Below are 25,739 nucleotides of genomic sequence, written 5' to 3'. Positions count from 1 at the left end.
AGATATAGTACGTGAACGATAGGCATCGATGCACCTGACATCTGTAGGATAGATTCACTGTTCACTTAACGCTTTGTGCTCTTGACGAGTCATAAGCGGCCAGCGAAAGACAATTTTCTCCCGCGCATGCGTGAAATTCCTGTAACCTTCTTGAAAAGAGCACGGCTTGTACGTGAACGGATGTTGCTAAGTTTACATAAGAAGTTTATGCAAGATGCGGGAAGTTTAAAATACTCGATTCTGATATTATACATCCCCACTACGTCAATACGGTACTAAATAATAAAACTAGTCGTGCATTAATGGAAACAAGGTGTTCACGTGCTCTTGTGCTCTTATTGACGCACCGTCGGAAGTAACTCCAACTCTCTTATTTTAAATGGAACACCCAATATATATATATATATATATATATATATATATATATATTATTTTTGAATAGTGCTCATTAAGAGCCTTTCAAAAATTACCCACATTTAATACTTCTGTACAAATTCAGTGTTGCTAAGTCAAGAAAACAGAAAAGTGTATCGAATATTAAAATATTAAATGCACTACCTAAATAACTTTTGAAGCATACGGTTCAGTGATATGAAACTTGGTATGTGAGGATAACCATATCCTAAGAACTCAGTAATGGTATTACCAAGTTTTTTCTACTTCCGGTTAAACCGGAAGTAACTCCAACTCTCTTATTTTAAATGGAACACCCAATATATTCTATTCATTTTTGAATAAAATGCATTAAGAGCTTTTCACAAAGTACCCACACTTGATGCTTCTGTACAAATTCAGTGTTGTTAATTCAAGAAAACAGAAAAGTGTATCGAATATTAAAATAATAAATGCACTACCTAAATAACTTTTGAAGCATACGGTTCAGTGATATGAAACTTGGTATGTGAGGATAACCATATGCTATGAACTCAATAATTATATTACCGAGTTAAACCGGAAGTAACTCCAACTCTCTTATTTTAAATGGAACATCCAATATATATATATATATATATATATATATATATATATATATATATATATATTTAATAGTGCTCATTAAGAGCTTTTTAAAAAGTACCCACACTTGATATACTTCTGTACAAATTCCGTGAAAAAAAGTTTGTTTTTCTCTAAATAACTAAGCTTTTCTTAAAATGCATTTTTAAAATAATCATGAAACATTTACTGACGTCTGTTACAGAACTGGGAATTCCAGGTCTACATCAATAATCGTTCCAACAGTTACGTGAAGGATGAGGCACTGTTCATCAAGCCCACTCTAACCTCTGGTACGCACGGAGATACATTCCTGACGTCAGGAACCCTGGGACTGAACGGAGGATCTCCAGCAGACGAGTAAGTACATATTATGCACTCTCTTACTTCTAACAAGTTATAGGCTACACTCGTTATTTCCTGAAACTTGAAGGCTAAGGAAGATTTCGGTAAATAAAATAATCGTTGAAAAATAGTAGACATTCTGTTAGTAACGTGCATTAACATCGGATAGTGTAACCACCGCACAATGGGACGTCTGGCAATCTAGCTTGAATAAATTAATAACGGCTCTCCTATGTAACAGATTTTCACAAAACTTTGTATGTTAGTTACAAGTGCCATATTTGTTTTGTGTGCGAAGTCTGGTTACGTTTGAATAAGAAAACAACCCCTTCGTAGCCTACGCCCAATTTTTAATGAGGTGAAAATAGGAGGACTATTCATAAAGTAACTTCCGTTTATTTTTTTACAAATTTGTGAATGACGTTACAGAATTGGGTTACAATACGTTTGAAAGTATACACTCTAGTTTATTTTTCCAAATAGTTTCCAGTCACATTGAGACACTTGTCGTAGCGTTTGATGAGCTTTGAAATTCCGCAATCGTAGAATTTGTCCGCCTGCGACTGAAGCCAACTTACGACGCTGGTTTTCAACTCTTCGTCATCGTCAAAGCGCTTCGAGCCAAGCCACGTCTTCATGTGCATGAAGAGATGGTAATCGCTAGGAGCCAAATCTGGGATGTAGGGAGGGAGATCCAATACTTCCCAGTTGAACTCTTGAAGTTTGGTCGCAGTACGACGCGCTGTATTCGGCCGGACGTTGTCATGCAGGAAAATCACCCCAGAGCTCAACATGCCACGACGTTTGTTTTGAATGGCCCTTTTCAAGTTTGTTAATGTGTTACAGTAACGCTCAGAGTTAATTGTGGCATTCCTCTCCAAGAACTCCACTAGCAAAATTCCTTTTCTCTCCCAGAAGACAGTTGCCATGAGTTTCCACGTGGAAAGTGTTTGACGACACTTTGTGGGTCTTTTCGGGGAGTGAGTATGGCCCCACTGCATTGATTGAAGCTTTGTTTCTGCATTCACATATACCGCAACCAAGTATCAACTCCTGTCACAATCTAATCGAGAAAAGCATCACCTTCTCTTTCGTAACGCTCAAGAAAGGACAATGCTGCTCCCGTCCGCTGAGCCTTTTATTTTTTCAGAAAGGAGTTTAGGAACCCATCTAAATTTAAATTTAAATTTAAATTCAAATATACAGAATAAAGAAATATAATTACAAAGAAATATAAGGAATAAAGAAATATAATTACAAAACAAACAAAGAGAAATACAAATAAAATAATACAAGCAATATAAAAAGAAGATACAACAGTATTAACAAAATTTGAGACCGAATGAGCAGCGCTCGTGCTCGGTCACAGTTCAGATATAATATTAAAATAAAAAATAATAATAATAAAAATAAATAAGTAAAATAAAATAGGAACTAAAATATAATTACAGCGGCAATGGAATTATATAATATTATATTAACACTAGAGAAGAATAATATCGCACGTGAAAAGTAGGACTAATATATAGTTGAAAATTATATAATACAATTAATGTAATATAGGTTGATTAATTCATACACATAGGCTATAAATTTATTTAATCAAATTGAAGATATTAACACGTTTCTAATTTTCTTGTTATATGTTAGTGGGTTACATGTTAGAATGTTCTGGGTGTAATTTAGTTAAAGCATTGTACAACCGAGGGCCAAAATTAATGCTGGCTGAAAGTTTCCGGTAGCCCAAATCTTCGGTAATCACTTTGTACAGCAGAGTACGACTAATCTATGGAAAATCCTTACTAAGCTCCGACATGGCGAACCTGCGGTTTAATATAACCCTTTCGTCAACCAAACGAATGAGATCTGCATTCACGATACTCGGTCGACCACTTCTCTCTTCATCATGGACATAGGTTCGCCCATTTTTGAACATACGGCTTCACTCATTACGTCTGGCCCATAAACTTCACAAAGTTGGCGATAGATTTCACTAGCTTTACAGTTTTTGGCCACAAGAAATCTTATTACAGAACGTACCTCACACCCGGCGGGACTTGCGATTGCAGCACACATTTTGACAGCACGTGACTCAGAGAGGAACAAAGACACGACCTTGACTCTACCGCTGCTCGACGCGTACTGCTTCAAGGTACACTACACCGCAAGATCGGCACCACTGTCTCTGTTGTTACGCACGCTATATGAAAACGGTAGTTACATTATGAATAGCCCTCGTATAAAGTAGAATGAGGATTAAAGTAGAATGCAGTATGAAAGTGTTAGTGCAATTAAATTTTTAAGTCTGCCGAAAACTCCCCTTTTCCATCTTCACGATAACAAATATGATTCCAGTGACGCAGGAATCAAACTCAAGTTCGTGGAATGAAAAGCCCTCGCTCTAGCACTGAGGTACAGATGGATAACTGAATGTTTAATAAGTAAAATAATCAAAATTGACTGACACAGAACAAAAACTAATGAAGGCCTACGAATATCTGTGCAGGTGTACAAACCCCTCTGACTGGGGGTGCGAGAGAAGAGGGACGGATTCACACGTTCTGAACCCCATAACCTCAGCCAGGATTCGAACTGTAAACTCGTTCAATTTCCGTTACGGCAAAGTGGAGGTGCGAGCCAAATTTCCATCTGGAGACTGGATCTGGTCTGGTAAGTCTGACTTTAATTAATAACTAATTAAAAGATTTAGTTTCGATAAATTGAATAATAAGCATTTTGCCTGTGCCTTAGCCCTACAACTAACTAAACGACATTTCATACAAGTTGAGAGGATGCGAAGGAATTTCTTTCCCCTTCTACTCGCACCTATACTGTTTTCGCTGTAAGAAAAATCCTAATGTAAACATAAGCACGTTGCTGTCATACCCGTGATTGGCTCCCAGTCGAAACACTCACATGACGCAGGAAAATATAGTTCGTATTTGGAAACCATAATCTTGTATTATTTGAAAATAAAAAATTGAATTCTAGTTGTTAAATACGATGAAACATATAACTTCACTCAAATGTAAAACGATATGTAAAAGAAAAGCTACTTTTATATTTTGTTATGTACTATGAACGCGGATGAATACCAACAGTAATACCGAGGTAGTCTGTTTTGTAACAAGCTGGCATCACTTGAGCTCGTAGTTGTTCACGTAAGCACGTGGTACTGAAGTATGGCTTCTGTATCCTCAACTGTCAATTGTTAAGACATAAGACTTAAAAATAATTTAATTACAGTAATTATAAAGTAAATGTTTCATAAGCAAACGAATGCATAGTAGTGAGGTTAGGTCTACTTGACGAGTAACGGGAAATGTTTAACATGAAACAGAATGTACAACAGTAGGCGGGAACACGTACTGAGAATCTATGGCGCCAAACAGCGGCCAATGAAGCCTCACTTCAGTCACGTGCTATTATTTACATTGGGATTTTTCTTAGAGCGAAAAGATTATAGTCCGTCAGCGACAGAGATGGTAGCTGTTACCTCTTATACCTGCACCTCCTAAGCTGGACAGACGAGAAAATAGAATATTAAATAAAGTACTAAGTAAATAATAAAATACAGCCATACAGATGTTGGACAATTACTGTACATGTTTGGGTATATTTTAGTGCCGTTCATGCAATATTTTCAACTAATAATTAATTAAATGAAGGAATGTTAACTTCTATACTTCGGAAGGTCTATGTTGGCAGAGCTACCTGATGCCTTGGGAAGGGTCCGGGAGGGTGAGTTGAACTAATCCTGGGACACAGACACTTGTATAACAGTATTTCCTCTTTCTTTCCTCCCTCTCCCTCACCAAACCAGTCCATCTGGAGACGTTGTCAGTGGTGGATGTTATTACAACTGTGTGTTAACATTTTTCAGTGTAGTTTGAGAAGGTGCCTATAATTATTTTATAATTAAAATGTTAGAAGTATTGTGCTTTATATTAGGCCTACTTGTCCTAGTGTTTGTGATTCTTGGTGTAGGAACAAGAGGAAAGCCACTGCAGTCTGACGCCAGGGAAATAGTGTGCAATGTACATAAGTTTTTCGTAGAGGAGTACGATGCCTTGAAAGTCGGAAATCCTACAATAAGCGTAGTCGAAGTAGCAAAGCGAACTGCTGTTGCGTGTGGAGTATCTGAACGCACTGTTTACCGTATCCTAAATGAAAAGAGAGAAGCAGATGAATCAGGAAGAAGAGTTTCAACTCCGGGCAAAAAGCGGCCGCAAAGAACGCCCACGAAAACCAATATAGACTCATTCACTGCTGCCGCCATCAAGAGGCAGATTTATTCTTTGTATAAGGCTGATTTCATTCCGAGTGTGGAAGATATTCGTGATGCTCTCGATAAGTCTGGCTTATTTTCTGGCAGTAAATAGTCGGTCCGGGAATTATTAAAAAAACTTAATTTCCGTTACGCTAAGAATAACTTCGGACGGAAGCTTCTGCTAGAGAAACCCGGCATAATTGCTAAGCGATTCCATTTCTTAAGGGGGATGCGCGACTTAAGAATAACCGGCCGCCCTATCGTTTACCTAGACGAAACATGGATAAACATCAATCACACGAAGAGCAAAATTTGGATTTGTGAAGATGGTGACATCCCTCTGAACGTGCCCCTAGGAAAAGGAGGACGATTTATTATTGTGCATGCTGGATCTTCTTCTGGATTTATACCAGGAGCCTATCACAGTTTTAAGTCCAAATCTACCAACGATCCTCATGAGGAAATGAACGCCGTTAATTTCAAACATTGGTTCGAAAACAAACTCCTTCCGAACATTCCACAAAACAGCATTATAGTAATGGATAACGCCTCTTACCATTCTGTACAGTTAAATAAAGCTCCCACTTCTGCATCTTCTAAATCAGACATGCAGTCTTGGTTACGTCAGAACAACATAGAGTACGACCCAAAGGCGACAAAAATCGTACTGTACGACATAATAAAATTGAAAAAGGAAAAAATGGTAAGGTACGAACTGGATACATTAGCTCAAAGTGAACCACACCGGCATACCGTATACGACTGCCACCATACCACTGCAATTTTAGTGCCATTGAGTTCATCTGGGCTCAAGTGAAAAATGATGTCGCTAAACACAATGTATCTTTCAAATCCAGTGAAGTTATAAAATTATTTGAGGAAGCGTTGTCCAAGGTTACGCCAGAGAATTGGAAAAATGCGTGTGAACATATTAAAAAGGAAGAGGATTTTTATTGGGAAAGGGATGGAATGATAGACAAGGCGGTGGATCGTTTCGTAATAAGTTTGGACTCTGATAGTGACATGGAAGTAGAAGTAGAATAATCCGCCACTGCACATACAAACAGTTTCATGGAGGGTGTCTGTCTCTTGCCACCATCCCCCCCGCAGAGTTCCGGTCAGCCACTGAGTGAGTGAGAGGTAAGAAATATATCTTTCTCTGTCTAAATTTCTCTGCCAACTAAAGAATTCTATACTATAGTACATACTTGGGCATCGTGCCTCACTTGAGGATTTGTGCCTCACTGACCTTCACAGAGCTTATCGCTCTGAGTGACATCTTCAGTCCCCTTTCCTCCCTCACGTAGCTCCTACGCGTGGGCAGGTTCTATATCAGTTTGATAAGCAATATCAGTGGTGGCATAATGGCATTATCAAAGCAGTGTGTACGCGTTAGAATACGATTATTTTATGAGAAATGGGAGGAAGAGTTTTTTTGCTGTTTAGAAGGGGAGATCATACTATGTATGTTATGCTCGAAAATCCTATTAGGCATTAATAAATTTAATATACAACGACATTACTCCTTATGTCATAAAGAACATGCTGAATTAGAAGGTAAGATAAATTAAATGTTATTTATCGTGCTATTCCGAAGAAAATTTATGATCTTAACATTTGCATGGTATACTAAATACGACATTATACCTTAAACACGCTGCATTAAAAGGTACGAGGAATTAAATGTCGTTTGTACGTATTATTTCCAAAAGAAATTTATGAAAAAAAAAATCAAATGTGCGTAGAAAACGAAATATGATTTTCTGAAATTATTTTAGATCGAGAACGTGCAGAATATTCAAGAAAATAAACGTAGATAACGTGATGGAATATTATTGGCTAGTTACGCAATTTCTCGTCTGTGATTTAAATTAATTCAGCGACAGAGAAACAGTAAAGAGGTTTATGATTAAAACTGCCGAGTTAATTTGCCAAATTGAATAAAAGTTTTCGAAAGTCTCACGTTAACCAAGCGCTTTCCTAATAATTCGCCACTGATCACCTTAGCGATTACGATAAGGTGACGCAGGTCACAGCAGTTTATATTTCCCATCCTACTCTGCAGTCTCCTCTCCAAGTAAACAAACTATTTCAAATCGAGTTCCTCACGTAACCGAAAATTGTGCCTATGTATTTAATCTAGTATGCATTTAGAGGGGAACGACAGTGCAGACTATCCCTCTGTGTATGCTGTAGAGTAGCAACTAGCGGTGAAGAAAACATTTATCTTCTGATGTCAGTAGCTTTTTAATGTGCCAGTTGATTTTAATAGCAATGAAAATTAAATACAAACGCTTAGTGTAGACTTCCGAAATAAAGATTACTGGTACAAATGTTAAATAATGAAATTTGTCACTGTGTTGAAAGTCAATTCGTCGAATGTTTGTGAAATGGACAGAAGCATCTTCCCCTTCACTGATGCTAGAGAGCATGAGTAGAGGGGAAAGCCTATCAACCAGACCAGTAACGGCCCGCGGTTACAAAGGTTGACAGTTCTGCATGAAAAATAGTGTATTTAGCAAACGCATACTGTTTATTGCATCTAAATCGGATAACGCGTGTAACTACAGCCCCTTCTGGAAGTTGACTGTGCACCCGAAATTGTACTCCAACTATCCGTGCGCTACACCTCTCCCACCTGGTACAACTAGTCACGTAGTGGAGATCTGCCCCACATGCTTTTCTAGTTTTTTAAGTCAAATTAACTAAATCCTTCACTCCGGTGTTTGTCCATGTATTTTCTCCTCTAAACAGAATACAGGGGTAGGGGAGAAAGCGTTTTCATGAGCGCAGCAAAAAACTAATCGTTTCCTTTACACATTTCGGCATTAAAATGACTAGTAGGCTACATGATTTCCTCGACTTGTTGCAGAAATTTCAATATTTAAATTTTGTGTAGGACGTCCTAATTTCTTAAGTTAACATGCAATTTCTCTTTTAATTTCGAAAAGGGTTGGTTGATTAGGTCTTCATTTCATTCATTTTTGATATAAATTTCCTTAGACACACTGACTAATCACATCACACCACCCACAGTACTATAACACACTGGAACTTTAATGATATACTGTAGTCCAGAAGCCTGTGTGTTCTAATCCAGGTCATAAAGAGATGAGGGTTCCTCCCGAGTATCATTTATATTTGTTACTGTTGCTCCCAGGTATTTGAATTTTTCCACCTCTTCAAAGGATGAATTTCCAATTTTTATATTTCCATTTCGTACAATATTCTGGTCACGAGACATAATCATATACTTTGTCTTTTCGGGATTTACTTCCAAACCTATCTCCTTACTTGTTTCAAGTAAAATTTCCGTGTTTTCCCTGATCGCTTGTGGATTTTCTCCTAATATATTCACGTCATCCGCATAGACAAGCAGCTGATGTAACCCGTTCAATTCCAAACCCTGCCTGTTATCCTGGACTTTCCTAATGGCATACTCTAGAGCAGAGTTAAAAAGTAAAGGTGATAGTGCATCTCCTTGCTTTAGCCCACAGTGAATTGGAAACGCATCTGACAGAAACTGACCTATACGGACTCTGCTGTACGTTTCACTGAGACACATTTTAATTAATCGAACTAGTTTCTTGGGAATACCAAATTCAATAAGAATATCATATAAAACTTCTCTCTTAACCGAGTCATATGCCTTTTTGAAATCTATGAATAACTGATGCAGTGTACCCTTATTTAGGCCTAGAAGAAAATAGTTACTAGGCAATGATAAAATTACACAAGTGATGTTAATTTTCTGAAGGAGGGACTTTTTGCGTCGCGCCAAATCGGGACATCTGGCAACCCTGCCTAGGATGCACTGTGCTGATGACCGCTAGACGTAATAGGGTAATGAGATTTGCTGTGTGTTTCAGCGATCACCCTCCTGCCCCGTCACAACGAGTACGGCAACTGGCCTGCATCCGGGGAGATGGACTTGACGGAGGTTCGCGGCAACAGACACCTCATGCTGGGCGGCCGCAACATCGGCACCGAACTCAGCGCCTCCACGCTGCACTTCGGCCCCTACTTCGAGCTTAACCAGTGGCAGAGGGCGCACTTCCAGAAGACCTCACAGCAGGGCAGGGGTTTCGACCAGCAGTTCCACCGCTACCAACTGGAGTGGACCGACAGTGAGTCTTCAGCCCTTAACAGGGCCACGCCTCATGTCACCCCAGGGCCTGGAGCAGCAAGCCCTTCCTATTTCACCTTCGGAAACCCATAGGCCTACTATCCCCAAGATTTCACCCCAGCATGTTTCGAACCAAAGCAGATGTTCTGTGGAATGAGGAGAAGATGGAGAGTGGTGATGAAGTGAGAGGGGAGCGGTAGTATCTCGAGAGTACCCTCATCACTACTGTCCACATTTCACGAGAAAATCCCTGCGAGAGGTGTACGGTCCTCGCGGGGTAAGAGGAGGGAATAAGCCAGTAACTCCGTGTTCTTGAAACAGCAGGTGGATGGAAGTGGTGTCATTGGCCGGCTGGGACAAACAAGCCTCAGTCAATGGCCGGCCGATTCAGTGTCGGGGATAGGTTATAAGAGTGGGGGGGAAAAACTCGCATACCTTGTTCGGATCTTCTCGTGAAATGCGGACTGTATCTGACCGGGGATCGAACCACCTATAGATTGACAAATCGAACTGAAACCCTGACCGAGTTACTACGTGAGCGCTGGCTGTCTTGGGGAGGAGCAAGTGAGAAAGCATGGGGGAAGGGAGAGAGCACTATGCACTATGTACTTGCAGGTCCACTCACAGTTTGTCAAACCTGCTAACGAAAGCATTAAAATGTTGACTAGTTGCCTGCAATGCTAGCATAATGGAACCTTCCTAGCCGACAGTCGAGGCAAAAATGAAGAATCCGTTATTGTGGTAATACTGGAGAGTGGTTGAAAGTTCAGTCCAATAATAGTAGTGGGTGTGGCAGGTGAAATGAATACAAATTCTTATTGGTTATCCATCAACGAATACAGTACTGTACTTGCATTTCCTGCCCGCCCCGAGACTTGTGTATGCGCTTCTAGTACCACAGTGGGTTTCGACAGTTCCGTCTCACTAACGGCACAATTCTCAAATAGAAAAAGAAAAGTTCATTAATTTAAAATCAGTGATTAAATATGGATGTCCTAATAAATAAAATATTATGTTTTTCTTTAACAAAAGTATCACTGCAATACACAGGACCAATTTCCATTCAAATGGTAAACCCATTTCTTAGTGCCCGTATAAGGGCGTGTCTAATTCTCCTACGTAAGCAGTCGAACTATAGGATGTCGAACTTGTTTTCTGTCGAACTTAAGAGCTTCCACTGTAGTACCTGCACAGTCTATTGTTTCTAGTATCCTCATAAACTCAAGCTTCGTGATTATATATACTAGATTGTGATATTACGAACTTCTCAGTTTCTCTCTCTCTTTCTCTCTCTCTCTTCCCCCTCCACCGCAAACGTGACGTTGCACAGAGGCAGAGATATAAGACAAGATCTATATTATAATATGCAATACTTAGGCCTATAGCCTACGGTAACATTTTTACTTTTACGTCATAGGCTACTGCATGAATGTTTTACAAAGTCTTCTCGTTACAGGGCACATAAAATTCAGTATTGACGACCAAGAACTGGGCACGGTGACTCCTCCGCGAGGAGGATTTTGGGACTTTGGAGAATTTGGTTCAAGCTCGGGGGCTACTGATAACCCCTGGCGGCATGGAACGAAGATGGCTCCATTTGACAAAGAGGTGAGCACCTCAGAGTACATAAAGACTTATTAAAAATATTTTGTTGGAAACAAGTTGCATATCGATGGTGTTGCATAGCAACCTCATATGTAAAAAAAAAAAATGAAGAAAATTATATTTTACATCATCCCTATAAACAAAGTCTTTCCGAATATTATCAAGACATGGATACAGAATTTGCAGAATTGAAATATGTCAGATATTTGTTCGTTATCAATATATTAAAATATTCTTTCGTTCTGTACAATTGAATATTATGATATACGAGGTTGCTCTTCAACATCATCGATATGTTACTGAGTAAGCTAGAATGAAACGTTTGTAATTTAAAATTCAGGAGTTGAGAGTTCGATTTCCGATGAAATAGAGTTTTACGTTCGTTCTACAGAAATCGAGAATTCTTTTGTTTTTGCAATGTCGCCTTCAACAGCGATCACTTACCATGTTGAACACAAGACCAAGACAAACTTTTCACAGTATTGTTTTCAATATACTGTACATACACTCATATTTCACAAAATTAGGATAGAAAGAGTCAAGGGTCCATATGTTTAAAGCATATCATAGCATATTATTATTACTATTATTATTATTATTATTATTATTATTATTATTATTATTATTCTTATTATTAATTAAAATGTGTCTCAGTGAAACGTACAGCAGAGTCCGTATAGATCAGTTTCTGTCAGATACGTTTCCAATTCACTGTGGGCTAAAGCAAGGAGATGCACTATCACCTTTACTTTTTAACTTTGCTCTAGAGTATGCCATTAAGAAAGTTCAGGATAACAGAGAGGGTTTGGAATTGAACGAGTTACATCAGCTTCTTGTCTATGCGGATGACGTGAATATGTTAGGAGAAAATCCACAAACGATTAGGGAAAACACGGGAATTTTACTTGAAACAAGTAAAGCTATAGGTTTGGAAGTAAATCCCCAAAAGACAAAGTAACGTATATGATTATGTCTCGTGACGGGAATATTGTACGAAATGGAAATACAAAAATTGGAAATTTATCCTTTGAAGAGGTGGAAAAATTCAAATATCTTGGAGGAACAGTAACAAATATAAATGACACTCGGAAGGAAATTAAACACAGAATAAATATGGGAAATGCCTGTTATTATTCGGTTGAGAAGCTTTTATCATCCAGTCTGTTGTCAAAAAATCTGAAAGTTAGAATTTATAAAACAGTTATATTACCGGTTGGTCTTTATGGTTTTGAAACTTGGACTCTCACTTTGAGAGAGGAACATAGGTTAAGGGTGTTTGAGAATAAGGTGCTTAGGAAAATATTTGGGGCTAAGAGGAATGAAGTTACAGGAGAATGGAGAAAGTTGCACAACACAGAACTGCACGCATTGTATTCTTCACCTGACATAATTAGGAACATTAAATCCAGACGTTTGAGATGGGCAGGGCATGTAGCACGTATGGGCGAATCCAGAAATGCATATAGAGTGTTAGTTGGGAGGCCGGAGGGAAAAAGGCCTTTAGGGAGGCCGAGACGTAGATTGGAAGATAATATTAAAATGGATTTGAGGGACGTGGGATATGATGATAGAGAATGGATTAATCTTGCTCAGGATAGGGACCAATAGCGGGCTTATGTGAGAGCGGCAATGAACCTCCGGGTTCCTTAAAAGCCAGTAAGTAGGTATTATTATTATTATTATTATTATTATTATTATTATTATTATTATTACTTACAAATAGCTTTTAAGGAACCCGCAGGTTCATTGCCGCCCTCACATAAGCCCGCCATCACCGGTCTCTATCTGTACAAGATTAATCCAGTTTCTATAATCATATCCCACCTCAACTTTGCCACATCACAAAATTTAATTGTCAAAAGTACAGCGTTCCCCCATAAGGATATATATCAATATACTTGGACTTCTCCAGATGGATTGACACACAACCAAATAGATCACATCTTGATAGATAAACGGAGACATACTAGTATAGTAGACATTCGAACTTACAGGGGGGCAGACTGTATAGCCAAGCGAGTAGAGCACCAAGTTAATATTAGTTAATTCAATATTCTGAAATTAAAGGATGAGAAATTATTATTATTATTATTATTATTATTATTATTATTATTAATTTAATTATTATTCATATTTTTAAGGGAATCTTAATGCTACAACACTCAGTTTAGGAATATTTTATTAAACTTATTTCAGTATTTATAATAGATTATTATTATTATTATTATTATTATTATTATTATTATTAAATTTAATTATTATTCATATTTTTAAGGGAATCTTAATGCTACAACACTCAGTTTAGGAATATTTTATTAAACTTATTTCAGTATTTATAATAGATTATTATTATTATTATTATTATTATTATTATTATTATTATTATTATTATTATTATTTAATTATTATTCATATTTTTAAGGGAATCTTAATGCTACAACACTCAGTTTAGGAATATTTTATTAAACTTATTTCAGTATTTATAATAGATTATTATTATTATTATTATTATTATTATTATTATTATTAATTTAATTATTCATATTTTTAAGGGAATCTTAATGCTACAACACTCAGTTTAGGAATATTTTATTAAACTTATTTCAGTATTTATAATAGATTATTATTATTATTATTATTATTATTATTATTATTATTAAATTTAATTATTCATATTTTTAAGGGAATCTTAATGCTACAACACTCAGTTTAGGAATATTTTATTAAACTTATTTCAGTATTTACAATAGATTATTATTATTATTATTATTATTACTATTATTATTATTATTAAATTTAATTATTCATATTTTTAAGGGAATCTTAATGCTACAACACTCAGTTTAGGAATATTTTATTAAACTTATTTCAATATTTATAATAGATTATTATTATTATTATTATTATTATTATTATTATTATTATTATTATTATTATTATTATTATTATTATTATTGAACTTTGCAGTACGAATATTTTTAAACGAAACTGGAAAACCTTTGCTTACTCAGCAAACTTTGAATTCAACCTCAACTTCCTTTAAAATTTCTAAACACTCTTTATATAAGTTATAAAACAATAATATTATGTAATTCTATTTCCACAGTTCTACTTTGTCATAAAATTAGCAGTTGGTGGAGTAAACGGGTATTTCCCTGACATTGCGCAAAACCCAGGGGGAAAGCCCTGGAGTAACACGTCACCCCAGGTAATTGTTTTGTATTATTTATATTACTTCAATTAATATCCTCTGATAGTGGCTAGGAAGTGGTCTTTGAGGTTATAAACCTAGTAGAACTATATTCCATTTCTGGAAAGGATTTCTATGTACGTATTTATTACGTGTCTTCTTTTGTTCTTCTCCATGTGCTTATTCAGTATTGTCTTAAGCAGCAGTCTTTTGTTCTTAGGAACAACTGCTTTCAGATCACTCTTCTTACGAATATGAGCACGGATATTTTAAAGATTAATGTTATAATAATTATTGTCAATAGCCCTATTACAATCTGTTACAAATCACTTCAATGTATGATAGCGCTAAAAGTAATCATCTCTAACTTGGCAAAGCTTCATTTCTCACACTTGTTTATTAAACCTTGTCGGACCGTAAAGAAAACAACTATCGCAATGTCCATATTTTTATATGTCGTACAATATTATAGTATTGTGAAATTTTAATTTTCCTATCAATTTTTTTCTATTGTTCTATTAAAATTATAACATACTAGTGGCTTGTGCAGCAAATGCTGCGAACTAAGTTCATTAGACATTCAAATAAACATTTTTCAGATTTATTTTCAATGAAGAATACCAGACATTCTGAAAGTTATTTGCTTTCATAATAATGAAAGATACTCTCTTGAGCCAATACTGAAGAGAACCACGCATATAAATATCTACACCACACCGCCATTAAATATATGAAAAAGACCCAACCCCACTTGATTAATAACTATAAAAATATTTGATTTTTAATAATATTATTATCGAACCTGTAAATTATTTTTAGTAAGTTAAGTTTTTAATAACCAATTTAATTTGAGCTCTAAATATGTCAGTATTCTTGCAGATCATGGCCTTCGTGTCATATTGTTTACTGTAGCTAGTTTGTTTTGTTTTATTCTGAAATGCAACACGGCCGACTTGATGCTCGCTTCGCTTCTCCTGAATGCAATTAGCTAGTTCTCAAAACTGACGACAGATGGACTTTGGAAAATAGGAAAATCATGTAGGAAAATTGACATTTCACTGAAAACTACTATTTTTTCGAAAAACTTTGGGTTCCAAGCTTCAAAATGAGGGGCCATTTATTAAAATCCGTTCAGCCGTTTTCCCGTAATTTCCATTACCAGTTCAAATTATATATATATATATATATACATATATAGCCTATTAGCCTGTTGTATACTATAGGATACTTTGTCAATAAACACCCATTTCACGAATCCACCGTCTGTTTTGAAGACATGTCACAGGTAGCACTGCTATGCTATCTGTTATTCGTTTTTTTTACTATTTGTCGTTAGCCTTTCATATCAGTGTTGCCACTTTTATGATAATTACTTTAATCTAGGGTAATTTTGTACTAACTTACATAGGGTAATTCTAGGGTACCAATGAAAAAATAGACGGTTTGAATATGAAACAAGAAATTGCTTATTTAAGTATTCTTTTACTACAAACTCAAAATTAAACTAGCCAGTCTTATTTACAGTTATCCTGCAACAATTTTCTTGAGGTTCAGATTTAATGTAGTTCTAAACACCAATTTTGCTATGTATAATTGCCTTTATCGTGTCTGTTTTTAGCTGATTTCTGTGGCAAGGTTTTATAAGTTTTATATGGCTAAAAAGTCACTCTGCTAATGCATTTGATGATAGCAGACGCATTATTGGAGAGATAACAGTTTTCAGATTATGAAAAACCTGTAGGTTTACAACAATTATAGGAGAAAAAACATTTTTCCAATAATCTAAAACACTATGATCAGGAATCAAACCTAAAGATTCATGATCAATAAGACTACGTAATATGTTACCTCCATTCACTGTCAGCATTTTGTAATTTAACATCATTCTAATAAGCAATAAATAGGTATACCGTAGAAGTGGGTAAAGTCAATCAGTGGGTGTATAATCGATCATTTGCGATTTTTATTGAAAATTATATATTTTCTCAGTTACTTGTTAAATTTTGTTTTCCTGACTTCATTGCCTGACATTGCAAATGTAAGCGAGAGGGACAACAAAAAGCCTGCGAATGGGAACACTGTGTAATTACCGTTGAAGTGAAAATTGTTATTTTCAACTTTTTCTCTTAAATGGAAACAAATTCTTACAAACTCTAAATTATAGTCAGCAGTGAAAGGAGACAGGAAGTATACGTAAGTACTTTTTGTTGAGATTGTATCCTGAAATAATAGTTTTGCAGTTCGTAAATGTTAGTATTGAAACTTTTTATTTTAAGAAAACTTGTACTTTTGTAGGGTTAATCGATCATGCCATCGACCTACTCGAAGCAGATAGGACCAGCAGGAAGAATAAATTATTCACCGAAATACCTCCAACTAACACTTATAAACAGAAAAGTGTCATAGTATAGCTTATATTGATGGGATAGTGGGGAAAGAGGAAGACAAAATTATGGTGAATTTCTTGCGTAAGAGAAGCACTGCCAAAGGAACATATTTTGTACACCCCTCTGTACCTGACAATGGGAACAACGTAGTTTCTAAAGTGACATGAGGAGGGGAAGATTTCAAATAACATCTGATATAAACGTAAGCAATGTTGAATTGCATTTTAGATTATAATATTGAAGTGTGGTATTTCAATATAAATTTTGAATTCTTAAATCTTTGTTTGTTGGTATGTGAAGTATTAAAATGTGTTTTTATGTTTTATAAGTTGGCAATCATAGTCACGTTTTTACAGTGCAGATCTATAGGCCTAATTGTATCGAATAATATGATCACAGTAACAAAAGATACACTCTATAATGATATAGACATATATTGTAGATTATTATTGTTTTTACACCCCTTATAACAAATAAAATATATGTAATGCACTTAATTTGTTTTTAAAAACATCAACAGTATCGACTTTACTCCGCAATATTTTAAAATCGATCTTAAACTAAAAATTCAATGGTGATCGACTTTACCCTATTTAAGCAGGTAAATTCGATCACATGTCAATAAAAAAATCAGATTTTGAAAGATTGTAATTCACTTATTGTAACGTGCCTTCACAAGTGAGGAATATGACGACAAAATGCTATTTTCTGAGGAACTTTGCTCCATTGTATAACCTCAATATCATTAAAAAATTGCAAAATTTTGATCGACTTTACCCTCTTCTACGGTAACCATTACTTCATGTTTCTTCCTATCTTGCCATTTGTAACATTCAAACAGCTGTATCTCTACACATACTGAAAATTGCACACACGTTTATATGACCGATTTTATTCAGAATAGTCCACACTACCACCGAATAAAATACTTCCTATTCCTCATGGATCACCCTGTATGTAAGGATGTGTTTAGCATTAGTGATGGACTTATAGTTTTGAGATATGTAACAAAATGGATTATTTTATTTTTAGGCATCCACGGACTTCTGGAATGGACGCAATCAATGGCTTCCTACGTGGAATCTGGACGTTGACAACGGAGAAAGACCCGCTTTGAAAGTGGATTACATCAAAGTGTGGGCAATCTAGTCGACAAATAATTTCTCGTCAGTCATTACTGCGGGTTATCATAACCTCAAAGCTGCTGCCTTCGACAATGTTTATATTCTCGCTTCCAGTCAACGAGAGACGAAAGTCAATAATTACATCAACCTAATGTAGGAATCATCGCCTAAGACGTAAAAATTTGTTATTAAAAAACAATTTTTAGTCCTTTTCTTTGCTTTATTTACACAGCTCTCAAACGAATTCTAAAAACAAAGAGAATTAGGACCTATAAAATAGCTATGAGTTATTTAATCACCTAGTTAGACGTATAGGGCCGTATTCATAGACATTCTTAGCGCGGACTTCCGGTGGATGATCAGCGAACTAACGTTTTTCGTATTCATAAACCAGTGTTAGCGATATGATATGATATGAATCCTGTACAAGTAATCAGTCGATAGCCGGGGCTAGTTTAGCACGCTCGTAGCGCGGGCTAGCGAAATGTCTATGCATAGCACCCATAGAAACTAACATTTTCCTATATTTTTCATTTTTCTTCTTTTTTATTTTTGTAGTGTTTTGAAACTTGAACCAAACATTTTAAAATTCAGAATGAAGTCTGTGAATTTTCAAAGACAGATTTAAAGATATTCAACATTCTTTAACGTCTGTTTACTTTCAAAGCAGAAAACAAAATTAATGGTGAAAAGACGGAATAGTTATGAATTTTACATTTGAGATACACAGAAAATATGCTGTTCTTTCGTTGGCATGCGAGTTGTAGCCCATTTCTGTCATGTAAATAACATATTATATTTAATTAGATTATCAGAAAAAAGTACAAAAAGTCATTTAATCTAATCTATTATTTCGGAATATGTATGGTAAGACTTTCCTATGTTAAATTTCAACGTAGGTTCCTCGTTTACATGTTTCGACCTATTTATGGGTCATCTTCAGAACTGGTCGTTGTTGGTCTTGGCGCCACTTGTTCTGTTTCCTGTGAGGGTGTGTTCCTGTGGTATAGTGTAGAGTCAAAGAGTGTGTGTGTTTTGAAGTTGAGTTGTGTGTTGAGAATATTTTGGGGTGTGTTTTCGTGTGTCTGTATATTTCATATTGTTCTAGTGTGTTTAGTTTCTGGCTTTTTGGTTGGATGTGCAGTATTTCCATGTCTGTGTTGATGTCTCTGTGGGTGTGGTTAGCATTTGTGATGTGTTCTGCATATGTGGAGGTGTTTTTAATTTTGTTATGGCTGTGATGTGTTCTTTGTAACGTGTTTTAAACGATCTGCCTGTCTGTCCTATGTAGAAGTTGTTGCAGGTGTTACATTTGAGTTTGTATATGCCTGTGTGGTTGTATTTGTTTACAAAACACCTCCACATATGCAGAACACATCACAAATGCTAACCACACCCACAGAGACATCAACACGACATGGAAATACTACACATCCAACCAAAAAGCCAGAAACTAAACACACTATATATACAGCCACACAAAAACACGCCCCAACGAAATTCTCAACACACAACACTCTTTGACTCTACACTATACCACAGGAACACACCCTCACAGGAAACAGAACAAGTGGCGCCAAGACCAACAACGACCAGTTCTGAAGATGACCCATAAATAGGTCGAAACATGTGAACGAGGTACGTTGAAATTTAACATAGGAAAGTCTTACCATACATTTTCAGAAGTGATACAGTGTTTAAAGCTGTGTAATCAAGATGTATAATCTATTATGTAATTGTTCATAATACTATTCAATTTAAAACTATAGGCCTATTAATTAAATCTCTTACCTGTAAAATCACGTAAATCCACATTGTTTTCGAAAATCAGATTTGCTTCAGAAACAAATATAGACTAGCAGAAGCTGTGTTCATTATGAAAACATCAATTGGAATAATATTTTCTCGGCATTTAGTATAGATTTAAAATCTTGAATTTCATTCTTCTCTGTTCCAGACGTACAGCAGTATGAAGGTCTATTGTGCTTGTTTTTGGAATCTGTGATTGCGAGGTTGTATTTTTAGCTTCGTGTCCTTATATGTGATGTATGGAAACGTACAGTCCACAGAAAATTACTTTTAGAAACTAAAAAAAATATATATATTTTAATTTCCTTTGAAATATCAAGATTTATTCAAAGTATTTTTAAATCAATTAGTGAAACTGATGTATTTATTAAATTATTTTAATTGTGTAAAGTGCCATGCTTGAATGCAGAACCAAACAATACCATATGTTTTTACAACTTATAAGAAACATGTGCAAATACATATTTGTATTAGAGTTACATATTTTATTGAAATGTAGTAATTACTCCTCTCTTTTTCCACTTTTGCATTTATGTTTTTTGTATTTGTATTCTAATTTTATTTCTGTTTCTTATTTACTACTTCTCTCTGCATTTGTTTTTTTGTATGTGTCTATTTGTATTCAGGTGATGTGGTAGAGATGGCCTGATGGTCTTACTCCGCCAGATTGAATAAATAAGCATATAATAAATAATGTTTAATTAAGATGATTGACGCTTGGTTGTCCGTGAATATTATATGTGCATATATTGAACATTAAGAGCATATTTTTTAGTTTTGCAGCGAAGACGGTTTTCTATTTTCTGGACTTCAGCTCACTGCGCGTTTTTTCAATAAAATTTATTCTTACTCCTTATTTTGACTTGAAAAATACGTACGAACTACTAAAATTGAGCAGAAAGCAATAAGTTTCATTTTATATAGTTACGTGACAGGTGTTTGTTTTGATGTTTCTTGCATAGAGGGCGTTGATATATGAAGAGTCCACTGCAAGAATGATGGATGTCACTTTCTTGTCGAAAATGAACCAAGACTGTCAATGCATAGCTTAAGACATATAGAATGTACATACAGAGTTATATGGCATTAACACTGATAGTCATTGTCCAGTAATGATCGGAAAATCACAGTTAAGCTTTGAGCGCTAAGCATTTCAAACTTTCAATTGCTTCTCCTGCAAAATGTATTCCAAATGACATCCATCATTCTTGCAGTGGACTCTTCATATATATTAATGAATTGGTCTGCCATTTTGCCTTGTGCTAGTTAGAAAACAGTGTTTTCCGCTCAATATCAGTAGTTTGTACTGTAGTGGCAAAAAAAACCGGACCGACCCTTGTAGCTGATACAAAAGAATCCTGTGCTGTGTATTGTGTCAAACTGTGGTAATTTCAATATGGATAGTGAAGCCAGAGGTATGTACTGATATTTAATGTAAGAATACGCAGTTATCTTTGCCGAATAGAGGTAGAAATGTAATATTGACGCCAGATGAAAATAAAACTCTCAAAGCATTTTCTTCTGTCAGTTCTTTACTTTTTAACTTTGCCATTAGGAAAGTCCAGGATAAAAGAGAGGGTTTGGAATTCAACGGGTTACATCAGTTGCTTGTTTATGCGGATGACGTGGATATGTTAGGAGAAAATCCACAAACGATTAGGGAAAACACCTGAATTTTACTGGAAGCAAGTAAAAACAAAGTATATGATTATCTCTCGTGACGAGAATATTGTACGAAATGGAAATATAAAAATTGGAAATTTATCTTTTGAAGAGGTGGAGAAGTTCAAATATATTGGAGCAACAGTAATAAATATAAATGATACTCGGGAGGAAATTAAACACAGAATAAATATGGGAAATGCCTGTTATTATACAATTGAGAAGCTTTTGTCATCCAGTCTGCTGTCAAAAAATCTGAAAGTTAGAATTTATAAAACAGTTATATTACCGGTTGTTCTGTATGGTTGTGAAACTTGGACTCTCACTTTGAGAGAAGAACATAGGTTAAGAGTGTTTGAGAATAAGGTGCTTGGGAAAATATTTGGGGCTAAGAGGGATGAAGTTACAGGAGAATGGAGAAAGTTACACAACACAGAACTGCACGCATTGTATTCTTCACCTGACATAATTAGGAACATTAAATCCAGACGTTTGAGATGGGCAGGACATGTAGCACGTATGGGCGAATCCAGAAATGCATATAGAGTGTTAGTTGGGAGGCCGAAGGGACAAATACCTTTGGGGAGGCCGAGATGTAGATGGGAAGATAATATTAAAATGGATTTGAGGGAGGTGGTATATGATGGTAGAGACTGGATTAATCTTGCTCAGGATAGGTACCTATGGCGGGCTTATGTGAGGGCGGTAATGAACCTCCGGGTTCCTTAAAAACCAGTAAGTAAGTAAGTAAGTTTGGGGCACTGAAGGAAACGGCAAGAATCGAACAAATGCAATAAATTTCATTGTTACAATTAATTATATAAGATGGATGTGTTTTGTGACTGGCAAAATGTGAATCTGTGACTCTGAAATCAGCTACATAGGTCGGTCCGGTTTTTTTGCCCCTACTGTACATATGCCTGATGCCAAATCAAGGAGTTCTCAATACTTTTTTTTTCTCTCGAGGAAACGCATCATCAGCTAAAGTAAAGAATGAGGGTCTGAAGAAGATGATGAAGGAAATTAGCAAAGTTCTTCAAGGATACGATAGTGATGAGGAGGTTAATTATATCGTGTTAGCAGATTGTAAGTTTTCTGTCCTGGTTCCATGTGATGTAAGAACAATTTTTCTATGCACAAGTTAATTTTTTTATATTTTTTTTACACTTCTGCCATATTTACAATCGTCTACAATAGACAATAAGTAAATATTATGAAAGAATATGACATGAGTGGAGATGTTATCCCATGACAATACTCCAAAAGAAAAATAAACATGTTTTAAATAGTTGTAGTAAAAATGAATGGAAGGTCAAGAGCATTGGTCCTTTTTTTTCTTATTGCTTGACTATTATCCAGCAAATTTAATGCATGATGATTGGGATGTTGATTTAATCAGTGCAGGTATTATTTACTGAACTTAGAGATTTCTTCTTTTACAGTTGAAATGTTAAGATCATGATGAATGACATCATTACGTACATACCATGGTGCAGTGACAATGGAACGTAAAGTTTTGGACTGATACCTCTGCAGTATTTCAATGTTTGAGTTGCTAGCAGTTCCCCGCAGTTGGATGCCGTATGTCCAGATTGGTTTTAGTATGACTTTATAAACAAGAAGTTTATTTTCTAATGACAGTTTTGATTTAGGTCCCAATAACCAATATTTTTTTGATGTTTTAAATTTTAATTCTTTACGTTTAGTTTCAATATGTTTACGCCATTTTAAGCGGCGATCTAAATATTTAACATCGTCTGCTTCAGGAAGAATTTATTTTCTGGACAGGGGAATCAAGTTGGATCCTGAAAACATGGGAAAGGTTATAGTGTCACAAAGTTTTGCGTATAAAATTTGTTTTTAAATTAAATCAGCAATAGCCAATATGGCAATAACTAAGAAATTAAAGTGTCTGTTTTTTTTTTCTTTATGCTCAATATATTGAATATATCTCCTCTATGGCTAGTGTTTTGTTTTTCGTGGGATACTGTAATACGGTAGGTTTACCGGTTCTGCAGTTTTTAGTGCATATTTGCATGCATAATTTAGAATTTTAGTGCATATAGTTCTCAACAGTAATAATTATTATAATTAAAAACTAATTTGTAATTGTTTTCAACCTCTAACTCTCCCATTCTGTGTGGTGCGGAACGAAAAAGTTGGATTCGTTCGAATCAAATTATTCTGCATATTTAAAGGACAACTAAAATTCTTTGAATCATTAAACAATCATAATATACTGCTCTCGTAAACTGAGTGAGCATATTGGTAATAATTTAATGGCTTTCTCAAAACACGCTATGAAACGTTTCATATAAAATAATTTTTATTTCCAAAAGGAAGCAAAAAATGAGCAAAATTGTATTAAAATACACACTGGAACTCGAAAACAATAACTCCATAAATTTCCTAGACATCACCATAACAAAAGTTGACAACAAACACACCTTCAAAATATACAGAAAACCAACCACCACCACCACACACAAACACAACACATCTAATCACCCCACACAACACAAACATGCTGCATTCAGGATAATGGTACACAGATTACTCAACATACCCATGAGCCAACAACACTACAATGAAGAAGTGAACACAATCAAATACATAGCACAAGAAAATGGTTACAATCCAAACATAATAGACAACATCATAAGGAAGACAAAACAAAAACTCAACAAACACAAAAACACACAAAACACAACACAAACACAAGAACACAAGAAATACATCACACTAACATACGAAAACAAAAACACACACAAGATTGCATCCTCATTCAGAAAACAGAAATACAACATAGCATACATAACAGAAAACACACTACAAAGACATCTCAACACACAAACAAATAAATACGACCACACAGGCGTATACAAACTCACATGCAATAGTTGCGACAGTTCCTACATTGGACAGACAGACAGATCATTCCAAACTCGTTACAAAGAACGCATTAAAGCAATAACCAGAGGACACAATACATCTACATATGCCGAACACATAACTAATGCTAACCACACATACAATAACATAAATACAGACATGGAAATCCTACACATACAACCCAAAAACCAAAAACTCAACACACTAGAACAATATGAAATATACAGACACACTAAAACACACCCTGATCAAATTCTCAACACACAGATCAATTTCAGAACACACACACTATTTGACACCACATTTCAACACTTTTCAACAATCGAACGCACCCACACAACAGACAGCGAAGTTCGAGATGACGCCGAGATCTAGTAGGCTCTGAGGATAGTGTGAAGTAGCACCGAAACAGCTGTAAGCAGCACATGCTTACACAATTAACACGAGTAAGATCGCCATTTAATCAATTATTTAAAAATGTTTGTTTAAAATATCTCAAAGAATAACGTCCAGAAATTAATGACATTACTTATGGTCCCCGAGCCAAATAACGCCATGTATACCTTTAACGCCACCCTATTAAAATTTGTTAACGACACAAGTTTTCGGTAGTGCACTACTGTACCCTGCATTCGCTTGCAATCTAGTGATGAAATGAGTTACTAGCTGTCCGCTGACATTTACGAGTGACATTATATTCCATCATTTTCCTGTTGTGTGTTGATAGTGAATGGCTGTTCTTATATCAAGGTAAGAGGCAATATTTTATTTTGTGTGTTGAGCAAATAATAACTATATATTTTATATATTTTAATGTACCGAAGTACATATGATATTTCCATGCAGATATTCTGCGTCATCATACGATGAAAGAGTAATGGAACGGAGAAAAATTCTCTCCGGCGCCGGGATTTGAACCCGGGTTTTCAGCTCTACGTGCTGATGCTTTATCCACTAAGCCACGCCGGATACATATGTACTTCGGTACATTAAAATATATATGATATGCGTAATAAATCACTTCGTGATTTAAGACGGCGCCTATACCGTCGGATCCCGGCCAACTAGTCACTCATTCCAGTGCACCTCAACACATGTGTGGACTTCGGTCCTGCGTTCATAGACATCTATGACGTAGTGCAGAGGGCGGCCACTAGAGGGAACCCAAGAGTTGGAGCATAATCTGAGACGATTCTAACCGGCGTCGGGGTTGTATCCGGCGTGGCTTAGTGGATAAAGCATCAGCACGTAGAGCTGAAAACCCGGGTTCAAATCCCGGCGCCGGAGAGAATTTTTCTCCGTTGCATTACTCTTTCATCAAATAATAACTATA

The 25,739-nt window shown here is 35.8% G+C and overlaps 1 protein-coding gene across 1 annotated transcript in view; it reads left to right on the top strand.

Annotated features, from left to right (window-relative positions):
• Nucleotides 1-20,557, top strand: part of LOC138703804 (beta-1,3-glucan-binding protein-like) — a 23,690-nt gene extending 3,133 nt beyond the window's left edge. The window contains exons 2-7 of the mRNA XM_069831993.1: nucleotides 1,202-1,356; nucleotides 3,848-4,011; nucleotides 9,481-9,738; nucleotides 11,194-11,345; nucleotides 14,449-14,550; nucleotides 17,952-20,557. Of these exons, the coding sequence (XP_069688094.1) occupies nucleotides 1,202-1,356; nucleotides 3,848-4,011; nucleotides 9,481-9,738; nucleotides 11,194-11,345; nucleotides 14,449-14,550; nucleotides 17,952-18,068 (948 nt within the window). The 3' untranslated portion in view covers nucleotides 18,069-20,557. The remainder of the gene's footprint in view (nucleotides 1-1,201; nucleotides 1,357-3,847; nucleotides 4,012-9,480; nucleotides 9,739-11,193; nucleotides 11,346-14,448; nucleotides 14,551-17,951) is intronic.
• The last annotated feature ends 5,182 nt before the right edge of the window (nucleotides 20,558-25,739 follow it).

The sequence above is a fragment of the Periplaneta americana genome, chromosome 7 (assembly GCF_040183065.1).
Source record: "Periplaneta americana isolate PAMFEO1 chromosome 7, P.americana_PAMFEO1_priV1, whole genome shotgun sequence".
Classification (NCBI taxonomy): Eukaryota; Metazoa; Arthropoda; class Insecta; order Blattodea; family Blattidae; genus Periplaneta; species Periplaneta americana.
The sequence above is the reverse complement of the archived record's forward strand: the minus strand, read 5'-3'. Positions and strand labels throughout refer to the sequence as shown.